Raw genomic sequence first — 12000 nt, 5'->3', positions numbered from 1 at the left:
AATCGGAGAATATTTATTTTATTGTTAGGTATGATTTTGTTCAGAATGCCATGACTAAGTATCTGTATTGTAGCGAGATAACAGTGAAACTATGATCAAAACAAATTGTTCTTCTACATTCTCTATTTGACACTGATGCCATAATTTTAGAACAGTGGTTCTCAACGTGGGGTCCTGGGACCACCAGGGGTCCCTGAGGGGGTTCCAGGGGGAAACAAACAAATTCCAAAACACTCCAAAATTGAAAACTGAATAATTTCTCTAGGCATATTATGAAATAATTCATGATCAATCATTTATGTTACTATTTTAGGTCTACTTTTGATTTTGATCATTAGGCCCACTTTTATCAATTTCAGCCAAATTATGGAAAATTCTGCAATATTCCGTGCACGTTTTACGGTCGATTCCATCTTTATTACCAAATTCCATGATTCCATCATTTTTTTTCCATTTTGCGGAAGTCATATGGCCCTACCTACAATACAGATTGTCATGGAATTCTGGAGAAAATCATATCCAACCATAATATATTATGATTTGGGTCAGAGAGACAGACAATCTCATCAAATGGGGGGGGGTTGTGGCTCTCCTTTATAGGAAGAAGGTTGAGATCACCGTTAATAGTAAGTCCTGTACACCAGTCACATGTTTTGTTGTGTGGCAATCCTCACAAACTAGGCTAAGCAAGTTCTTTTTTTGAAATTGTTTTTTAATAGGTATCTTCACCCCTCTTTTATAACATTTGGGGTTACCGAAAGTACAGCTTACAACAAACAGACATAGATTTCTTGGTTCTTTCTTTTTTTCATATGCAAAGATACAACATGACAAAATAATTAGTGAGTGGTAGTGTGTTACAGACATTACTTTTGGACCAAACAACAATCATATTATTCACAAAGCTAAAGGGCAAAGGTCACAGAAAAGACCCTGCCTTCATTGGGCTCACAAACACTGCCTCTGTGCTTCTGTGTTGACTGGAAGTTATATTGAAAAGTAAACCACGATGACATGAGTAGATTATCTGAACAACAAGATGGGGGACAAGAGACTCAATATTCTCCACAGAAATACGTCCAATTCCTTGGCCTTGTTTGCCGTGGCTCAGCATTTTTTTCCGCTGGCTTACCTCACGCATGTCTATTCCCTCTTTAACATTTGAATGAAAGAATTGTTTATTTATGAAACAGACCTGGGTCGAATAGCATTTGAAAAGTTTTGTATGGTTTGCTTAGGCCTCATGCCCTCATTTGGTACCAAATAGATGACATTTGCACCATAGGAGAATAAAATGCATTCCCAGATGCTTAGCTAATCACAGCAAAGTATTATTTTGAAAAGTATCTTTTAGTATACTTTTCTGTGATTTTAGTTACAGTAGATGACTGTAAATCTGATTTGTTTCAATGTGGCAAACCTTACCATCTGGCCCTGGTAAATTCAGATAAACACTAAGAATTATTATTTGACCCAGGTCTGGTATGAAACATTGATACTACAGGGATACTCTTTCCTCATATCCCAACATACATTTTTGTTAGAATTTGCATCAACCTATAAACAAACTCAGCCAGAGAAAGGTAGTCTTACCTCTACAAATCCAGCATTAACTGGACTCTCATTACGTCATGATTATTCTCATCTTTTTTTTCTTACTACATCTTTTCCTTAAAAATAAAATAAAAACACAAGACCAAGCTGGTTGGCTCACAACTTTCACAAACAAATTACTCTGACTACCAAACTGACAGGCTACTCGAAAATGTATTTAGGAAGCAATACTATGCAAAGGTCCATACAGTTTCACCAAAAGGTAAACGTTGATTGAAAACATCAGAACATCATCCAGCCAATCACATTGACTCAAATTTCGACCCTTCATCAGACTCATCCATTGTTTCCTCAGGGACCCTCCCAGTGGACGCCTCCATCTGAGATCTGACTGGTGAATTTGCCAATTGGGGGATCTCCACATTTTCTCCTTGGCTGCCAGTGGCTGCGCCCTGGCCGGGGTCATCAGTTGGTTCGGTACTGGTGTTGAGGAAGGCTTGGTACTGGTTCCAGAAGCCCACTGAGCTCCTGGTGGCAGGAACATTGGAGGACGTTGTAGGTGTGGAAGCAGGAAGTCGGTCAGAGGAGGAACGACTGCTCCGGGCTGGTGGACGTGTTTGCTTGGCAACCACACCATGGTGCTTCATGTGCCCCTGTAAAACATGATAATTAAGAAAATTTCATTGGTAATCATAATCATGATCATAGTTACAACAACTTTAAAAGGTACCCACGAACACTGTAAAAATACAGTTACAAAACAAAACTAAGAAAGCTTTGTACCTCAATATGATGTATATAATATACATCAAATATACACTCTGCCAACACATCCATATTCTGTTGGCAATTACTTAAATACCACACAAATTTCGTTGTCCTCACCTTCAGTCCACTGCGGCTGGCATACTCCTTTCCACACTCAGCACAGGAGTAAGTCTTCTTCTCCGGACGAGACATCGGAGGGGGCAGCGTTGGGGCGAGGTTTATGGGGACTGCAGCGTCCAGCTGTTCACTTGCAGCCGATCCACTGATGTTACTACTTTCCACGCTGTCTTCTCTCCCATAAGAGCCAAAATGAAGGCTCTGACGCGTCTCCCGTACAAAAGAGGCAGCTCTCTGTGATGCCATCCTCACTTCAGCACCGCTCGTTTCTGCAGTGTCCAGAGTGGACATCATTTGGGGGTCCTCGTCAGGCACAGTAGCTTGGTCTTGCTTTGGTGTTGCTGGTGGAGGGGACTGGACTTCTCCCATAGGTTCGGGAGATTGGAGCATTGGGGAGAGCTCAGATTCGAGGGCCAATGCTGCATGAGCGTTAGGGGGCTCTTGACTCAGGACGGGGGTAGAGGAGGAAATGGTGCTGGAACAGGAGTGGGCAAAGGGGGCACCACGGGTGGGTGTGCTTAGTAAGTCCTCCAGGTTTGATCTGGAGCCAGGAAGGAAGGCATCAAAGGAGGTAGAGGCTTCACCCTCTGAGCTGTCCATGATCATAACGTTGGATGACATTGTGGTTTTGGTCACAGCAGAGGAAGTAGGAGAGGGGAGATGCACCTCGGCTGTGGCTAGTTCCTCAACTTGTTTGTCTTTGTCAAGCAGGAAAGCTTCATCTTCCAGCTGGGTGGCTGGGGAGGGGGCACTGACACACAGGACAGGCGGTTCCACACTGCCTAGCGGTGGGGTTTGTGCAGCGGGATTTAAGAAAGGGTCTGGGCTGAGGTCCGACGGAGGGACCATGTCTGGGCTGGAGGACCGGGACTTGCTGGGATTTTTGGTGCACTCTGGTGATGTCCCACTGGCATCAGGGACAGAGCCCGCTGTTTGAAATTGTGTGTTTGGTGCTGGGCTCTTGGATTGGCTGGCTGCAGCTAGAGGAGGTGTTTTACTCGAGTCAGTGGGCTGTTCAGCGGACTGAGACTGAGGCTGTGACAGGGGTTTGGCATTAGAGTCAGCTGGCATCTCAGGTAGAGAGTCCTCTGTGCCATCAGGGGGAAGCTGCCCACCCAGGTGCATACGGATGTGGTGCTGGAGCACCAGGGCATTGGTGAACTTACGCTGGCACAGGGGGCAAGAGTTCTGGACGCGTGCGTTTGGCGGTCGGGCACGATGGGTGGCCAGATGTGACCGCAGGCTTCCTTTGGTAGAGAAGGATCGTCCACACAGCTTACAGGGGAAAGGGCGTTCTCCAAGGTGGGTAGCCTGGTGCAGACGCAGTGCCCTGGGACAGCTCAGCACCCGTAGACACACCCCACACTGGTTGTTTGTCATGTTACTAGCGGCACCCATGATGCTCAGTGATGGTAGCATGCCCCCTGCCAGGGCATTCGCTCCACTAGCACTCATGCCCAGGGCAGCAATCATCTCACGGGTGAAGTTTGAAACAGAGGTGTTAGCAGAAGAGGATGGTCGGGAGGCCATGACATAGGTGGTAGAAGTGCTGGCATTTGTGAGGCCACTGACTGAACCTGCTGAAGAGGTAGTTGTACTTCTAGCTAACATTTCAACCATGGCGCTTGAAGCGGAGGAAGAGGCCCATGGAGAAGAGGAGCGGGGCTCCTTTTCTAGCTTCTCCACCAGCCTCTGCAGCTTGGAGGTGTCAGATGTAAGGGTGGAGGAGGGCAGGGAGCCCGGGGTGGAGGTGGGTGGACCTGGGACTTTAGGAAAGGTGGAGAAGGGGAAAGAGAGCTGAGATTGGGTGGAAGAAGCGAGGTGGTGGGAGCCTGCAGAGGGACCTGTGGGACGTAGCAGTCCCAAGGCTGGATGGTGGTGGAGGGATGAGTGTGAGGAAGAGGAAGAAGAGGGGGTGGCCGCAGATGGGAAGAGGAGCTTAGGCAGGTGCGCTAGCTGGGAGTAGGCTGCAGGAGGAAGCATTGGGGCATGGGGAGGGGTGTTCTCATCAAAGTGCTGTTGCTTGGCCCCATTGAATAACCCTGTGATGGCGGAAGAGGAAGACAAGGAGGGGTTGGAGAGGAGTGAGGAAGCGAGAGAGGAAGAGGAGGCTAAAGAAGAGGAGGATGAGTGGGATGAAGCCGAGGCGATGGAGGCTGCAGCCGCTGCAGCTGCAGCCCTATTGAGCTGCAGGAGGGAGTGGGATATTAAAGCCAGGTCCACACTGGGGGGCAGGGGCAGAGTAGAAGGGGTAGGTCCTCCTGAGCCCCCCAGAGACAAGCCACCACCAGCACCACTGCCCTCCAAATTATCTCCGTATGGTTCATCCTCAGGTCTGCGTTTACGCCTCTTTTGAATCATATTCACACCACTAGTACTGCTGCTGCTACTGATGGACAGTCCCAGATCTGACCCCCCAGTGGCCCCTAACCCTATCCCAAACAAAGATGGTGGCAGGAGGGAAAGTGAAAGCTCTGGATTTTGCTCACGGTGGCGTAGGAAGTGCACCTTGAGGTTCCCTCGCGTGGTGAAGCGGCTGAGGCACACTGGACACTGGTAGGGTCGTTCGCCTGTGTGTGAGCGTAGATGAATCTGCAGCGCAGAGTCGCTGCTGAACATCTTCCCACAAAAGCGGCAGCCATGCGTCAGACGGACAGCGTTGGCGGAACAGGATGCAGAAGAAGAACCTAGTGAAGCTCCTCCTCCAGAAGCAGATTGTAGAGCATGCTGGGAGGGTGGGACAGATATGGACGTGGGGAGGGATGGGGTTAGGAAGGACAGGCCACTGTGCCCACTGGCTGAAGTGGTATTTGGAGATTTCTCATGGAGATAGCGGTTGGGTAGGGCCAAAGAGAGGGCTAGCGGGTAGTTGGAGGAGGCCATGCTGGAGATGGCAGATGAGATGGAGGGAGTGGTGGAGGGGCCTGAGGACTGAGAACTGACCCTCTGGAAACCATGAGCCCCTGTTGCCCCTCCTGCACCTTCCATCTGGGGCTTGTGAGGCTGCAGGATTTGAGACAAGGGGTGGCTGGGCTTAGAGGGCTTGGGTGTTGTCTGAGAGGGAAGCAGGGAGGAGAAACATGCCAGTAGAGGGGCTACAGAGGTCGGGGGCTGAGTAGCTGTGGCCTGGGGTGTTGGGCTGGAGGCCCTTTCACTGGCCTCCAGGCAGAGCTGAGGCAGGGGAGGGAGGAGATGCTGGGAGGACGAGTCTAAGGTGTAGGAGGCCCCACCCAGGCGGAGCACCTGTCTACAGATCTCCTCGGTTATCTGCATCTGGTGGATCTGCCTTTGCTGCAGCACCCGTAGCTCCTCCAGGATCAGGGCAATGCTCAGCTGCGCTCTAGAGGGGGCAGCTGAGGCAGAAGTCACTCCTGGGCTGGGGGTGGGAGTAACAGGGCTCGGGGGGCCCTCCGGCACAGGGCTGGGACTTCCAGGGTGGGGTGGGGGGCACATGGAGGCAGAGGAAGATGAAGAGGAGGAAGAGGTGGTGGTCGTGGCCGACACCCCCAACTTGGGAGAGGCCATGTGGGCACTGCGGGGGGTGTGGATGAGACCACTTGCAGAAGATGTGGGATTACAGTCAGAGAGGTGAAGGGCAAGTGGATGGTGAGTTTGGGAGGAGCGAGAGGAGTGAGGAAAGTCAGGGGAGATGGGGGAGTGGGCGTCTTGGAGGGTACGTTGTTGGCAGGGCGAGGGCTGGCTGGGCCAGTGAGAGAGTGGTGGACCCTCGGTGGGTAGAGAAGGGGCCTGAGAGCCCTTGAAAGAGAGACGGAGAGCCAGGGGCAGCTGGGGGCTCTGAGGAGAGGAGGATGGAGAGGATGAGGGAGAATCCGTGATAAAAGGGCTGGAGAGTGACTTCACTGCCAATTGGCCATCTAGGGAAAGGGAGAGAGAGAGAGAGAGGGAGAGAGAGAGAGAGAGAGAGAGAGAGAGAGAGAGAAAATCTAAATGTGATTTTGTGAAAGGCAACACAAATGTTTTACAGGTTCACAATCTCTTCTACATGGGATCAGACAAAAAATATTTCAAAATATCAGTCTGAATGTGTGCCTTAACCTCACATTTTACAAGGTATCTTTCCAGTAATGCAGGCCATGTACATGATGAGCAGAGATCCATGAACAAAAAGCCAGTGGTGAGAAGAAAATGCTGCTAATAGGTGGCACCTTGAACACTGGGGCCCTGAAGAGTTGAGGTATCCAATAGCTCTTTTGCTTTCACTGCCACCACCTTATCACGCACACTGCTTCCTTTTCCTCTTTGTCCTTTCTACCCTCGTCCACTGCCCCCCCACCACACACACACACACACACACACACACACACACACACACACACACACACACACACACACACGTTTGTGTGTCCACTTAGTGAGGACATTCATTGACATAATGCATTCCCTAGCCCCTAACCCTATAACCGTAACCATGATCCCAACTACATGTCTAACCCTGGCTAGGCCTTACCCTAACCCTGACCTAAACCCAATTCTAACCTAACCCTTTAAACCAAGTCTTATCCTTCTTATTCTTCTTTCCTAAAATGTCCTCACTTTACAGGATAAAACTCAAATTGGTTCTCACCATGGCACCAGCTGTACAAGATGCACACACACACACACACACACACACACACACACACACACACACACACGCACACACACGCGCACACACACACACACACGCACACACACACACACACACATGCACACACAAACACACACACACACACACATGCACACACACACACACACACACACACACGCACACGCACACACACACACAGAATGCCACTGGTCTGCAAGACTACACTGCTCACCAGTAGAGGAGCCTACCTTGTTTCCAGGGCAACACAAGACAATGGACTTTACCTCAGACTCTCTCATCAGAAAAAGAAGCCAGATACACACTTTAGACACTCCTCCTCTGCCCTCTTTCCCTTTCTTCCTCCCTCCATTCAATCTGTCTTTCATCTCCTCCAGGGCCCTTCCCCCAGTAACCCAATGGGGTGCTAGAGGTCAGGCCCTGGTTGGGTACTGGACACTGTACTGGGCCCCTGATTGGCTGGCAGACTTGACCTTAAGCACGCTGGGGTCGCATTCCTGGTATGGTTTAGGGGCAGGCAGAGGAAGAGAGGTGGCGCGCAAAGAAAACAAACAGGCCCGGCAGACAGACGTGATGACTCACAGGCCGTCAACAAGCTAACTTATAGCCCTGAACAGCTTCACATGGCCACAAAGGTGAAAGCACACACGCATAAAACACATTGCTCACACAGTAGAATGAACAAACAAACACGCCCACACAAAAGGCTAACACACATGTACACGCCGGTGCACACAGATGCACACACTGCAATTTGCTTGAAAGCTACATTTATGACACAATATGCCCCCCCTATCCCTGTAACTGGAGTCGCAGATGGACAGACACACATACTTAAACGTACACACACACACACACACACACACACACACACACACTCACTCACTCACACTCACACACACACACACACTCCTTCATGGGTATGCTCATGCTTCGGTGCCCAGCAACAAAGCCCAAAGGGGACAATGGGGTCTAATGCTATTGCAGTTACAACACCTTATACAGTGCCTCACCAAGTTTTCCTTTCCTTGACCTTCTCATGCCCATCCCTTGGCTTCTAGCAAGTCAAATACTTGTAAGTTGCCTTTAGTAACACATGTTTAATTGATTATATACTGTTTTTGTGTGTGTGTGTCTCATCGGTGTATTCCTCTGGCTCTGTGGATTTCTATCCCCCTATTCTGGGTGGTCTGTGTCTTTGAACCTGGCAGTATGGAGGAGACAGGACACTTGGGGGTTTATACATTGTGTAGAAAGCAGCTAATGACTGCAACCATTAAGAACAAATTAAAGACTCTGTATGCCCCCAGTAATTCCAACAAACCTTGTTTTTTGTTTTGCTTGAAAATGTGTCATGCAAATGCACATCTGCAGTGGGAAATGAACTGATGGACAGTTCAATAATTATACAATAACACGTTTCTAATAAGAAACATTTAGGAAATAGTGTTTTAGGCTGCATCTTAATAGAATAGAATCAAAACAGGTTATGCTATATCATCAGCAACTTTATAAGTCCATTACAAATTGCTACAAAGTTTAAAACTGATTGTCCCCTTAAGAAAAAAAGTCATTCTACTTCTACAATATATTTTTTTAAGAGGATACAATACAAATATCACAACTTTAAGTCATCATAGGGATAGGCTACTTAGTTATACCATAAAAAAAAAGTCACTATAAACTCACAAGCCCCTGTAAGAATATTATAGGAATATTACAGTGATTTTTCATTAGGGTCAAAACTGCTAGTCCAACTGCCCATCGGATGTGAATCCCACTAATCAGTATGCTTTTGAAATGTAGTCTATTTCTCACCATGCTCAAGTATCCCAGAGGCAGCGAGGGTCGGGCTCATAAGCTGCTGGGGTCGTTTCTGTTTCCGACGGGACATGCTTCTGCAGGACGGGACCGACGCAGGGGCGCATTGGCCAAGACACAACTTTTACTCTGTCTCCCTGCGCACTGAAAAAAGTAGGTATCTAAAATTACTACTTGGAACAAAACAAAAAAAAAGAAAACAAAAGAAAACAAATGCTGAAGTCTTTTAGGCCTATGTTTCACAAAAGTGTGACATTGGCCGGTGAGTCTTAATGATAAAGCAGGTCCACATTGGTGGCATCGTGGTGCAGAGGAGGAAAGAGGACAACTTGTTGAAGACTAAAGTGCCAAAGAGGCATGTGTGACAGTTTCTCTCAACAAGTCCCCCCTTTTCTCAAAACTCACCGTTGGCCCTCCTCTTCTCTCTTCTCTTCCACACACACACATACACACACACACACACACACACACACACACACACACACACACACACACACACACACACACACACACACACACACACACACACACACACAGCCCACTTGTTCATCCACTACTTTGCATTCAAATGGCGAGTGAACACCCCTTCTTTTGAGCCAAGAGTCCCTCCACTGCCTCTCTTTAGTAAACCCTCATACATTGACGCTTAAGTTCATCACATAATAGCCCTAGCCTGGGCCTGCGACTGGTAATATGAGTCTATAAAAACTCACAGTTGCAATCAGTGCTTCCTCCCCTCCCTCCCTCCCTTACCCCTCTCTCTCTATATGTGTGTGTGTATGACAGATGTGCGCACAGGTGGGCGCAAAACGCACCGCCAACTCAGTTCATTATATCGAGTTATGCATATATATTTTTGTGACATTGCTCCTCGCACCCCAGTGTCACATACAGGTCGGTCACCTTATCCCTGAAAAGGTGTGTGGTTTGCGGGGGGTTGGTTGGTGATACATCAGTGTGTGTGAGCTCAGTAAACAGGGCGGCTGAAATGAAGAGGAATTTGCAACAATGGCGCTGAGGGCGCACAGCTGAGTGAGCATCACCCTCTCAGAGCCTCTCCAACACATAAGGCCACTGACTAGAAGCACACAATGCTCCCTTTTCACCCTCATCCCGACTGCTTACCACGTGGAGAGAGAGGTAGGCTAGTCAGAAAGACACAGCCATAGTGACTGAGAACAATTATTTTTCGCTTGGGCCCTGTGACCCCCCCCCTCCTCCTACTCTGTCCCCTAAAGATTGAACAAAATATACTAAAATGCACCCAAGGTTCGATATAAAGTGTTATGCCTTTTGGTAATGCAGTTCTGTAATGATGCAATGATTTTTTTTAACCACGCATTGGCATATGCATATTGGCTACTTAAAAGATTAAAATGCCTTGTTAGTGGATATTAATTTATTAGGCTGCGTTAGTTAGAATGTTCGGCCTAATATTAATTCACTGTTTTCACACTGCCCTCATATGTAATTTCTATAGGCCAATATAAACATCAAGCAGTGGTTCCCTCGATTTACTTGCTAATAATGTGGCCTTATACGCTATGTGAACGCATAGCCTATACCGTTCGACATAGAGGCTTTTAAAAATATATAAACCATAAACGTCATTAACCTATAGCCTAATGCCAGCACTGTCAAAAAGAAAGAAAATATAACTCCAACAGTTGTTAACTAGGCAAAAATAGACAATAACATTGCTTTTCATTAGATTTCCATTGTGCCAACAAAGCAGTCGCATTTTTTCGTGCCATCTTGCCAATAAGATCGCCTCTATACGATGACCGGACATTTCACAGCAATGTTTGGGAACAAGCGCAAAAAACGGCGATATGGTTGCGCGTCCCCGCTACTGTACGGCGACCTGTTGCACGCCTGCGCGCTCCCCACATCATAACAAGTTATGATTAATAAAATATTATGACTTCTCAAAAATATAAGTCCCGGATGTCTATTTCACCCCCCATCGGTCGTCGTCGGCATAGCCCCTTCAAAATACAACACAAAAACAACTTACCATGTTTGGAAGGATGTTTTTTTTGGCAGCGTTTTTGTGAAATGACAGACAGGGGTAAAAGAGAGGCTTATGTTGGGCAAGAGGCTCTCCGTCTCTCAGCCGGGACATTGGCGCAGCATTTCCCGATTCACTCCCAGGGATGCGCAGTCGGACCGCCGCATTTTTTCAATTATTTATCTCCGTCGCCAATCGTGTCTCTTTTTCTCTTATAACTAAATAAATGGTGATAATGCATGGATGTAATTTGCTTTTAGTCCACTGGCGGGGGGAAGCGGGGGAGGTGAAGATAGCCCCGTGTTCGCCTACCGAACGGGGGCTTGAATTTTTTTCTCGGCCGTCCTGAGTCTCCCTCCCCTCTTTGTATTTGTCGGGGACGGCCTGCTCCTGTCCGGCCTGTCTGTCTGCACTCTCTGCGGTACTAGTCTGTCTGTCTGTCTATCTGTCTGTCTCCCTGTCTCTTATAATTAATGGCACTCGCTGCCAGACGGTCCTCGGGGAAGCGGTGACCACGACTACCTCCACATTGGCTCTGTGTGCATGATCTCACATAGCTTGGGCTGCGCTGCAGGCCCATGCAGACACTTCAAATGCAGGATTGAATATTATGTGATTTAGGCTATACAGGTGCGGAACGTTATGGACCCCAAAAATAACGCTCCCGTCACTTGGCTTGATTCAATCCAGATATGTTTACTGCTTATCTGGTGACGTGTGAGCTGTTCAAACGATAACAAGATGAAATAGACTGATTGAATGGGTTTGGCACTATACCATTGATTCCTCAATAGATATGCGTTCGTTTCGCATTTCATGTTAGCCGCCTACTGGGCCTACACAGACAAAGAGGCGCTTGTCAAAATAGGCTATAGCCTGTTTTCACCGTAGGTATAGGGGCGGTGCTTAACACTACTACCAAACAGTGGTTCTTTGGCTCTTAAATCTACAGGGAGCTGTTTGGTGCTACAGCCAATAACTTGAAGGCATGCCCACTATCTCAGAATCAAATGGGTCCATTGCTTTGTATGGAGATTCAACTGTGTGAGGGTTTTATCTCAAGCTGCCAAAGTCCAATGCCAAAGATACTTCACTGCCCTGCAACTTCTTTAGGCCAGCTAAC

General features: G+C 48.0%; 1 protein-coding gene across 1 annotated transcript; it reads right to left on the bottom strand.

Annotated features, from left to right (window-relative positions):
* Positions 1-1806: 1806 nt before the first annotated feature.
* On the bottom strand, positions 1807-8939 carry sall2 (spalt-like transcription factor 2; the record flags this gene model as incomplete). Its single annotated transcript, XM_083659496.1, has 3 exons — positions 1807-2207; positions 2440-6314; positions 8864-8939. 3 exons carry the CDS (start codon positions 8937-8939, stop codon positions 1857-1859), a joined length of 4302 nt encoding a protein of 1433 aa, XP_083515622.1. The 3' UTR covers positions 1807-1856.
* Between the last annotated feature and the right edge of the window lie 3061 nt (positions 8940-12000).

This window comes from Poromitra crassiceps, assembly GCF_964638095.1.
Source record: "Poromitra crassiceps genome assembly, chromosome: 23".
In the NCBI taxonomy this organism is placed as follows: Eukaryota; Metazoa; Chordata; class Actinopteri; order Beryciformes; family Melamphaidae; genus Poromitra; species Poromitra crassiceps.
This window is presented reverse-complemented; position numbering and strand designations above follow the sequence as displayed.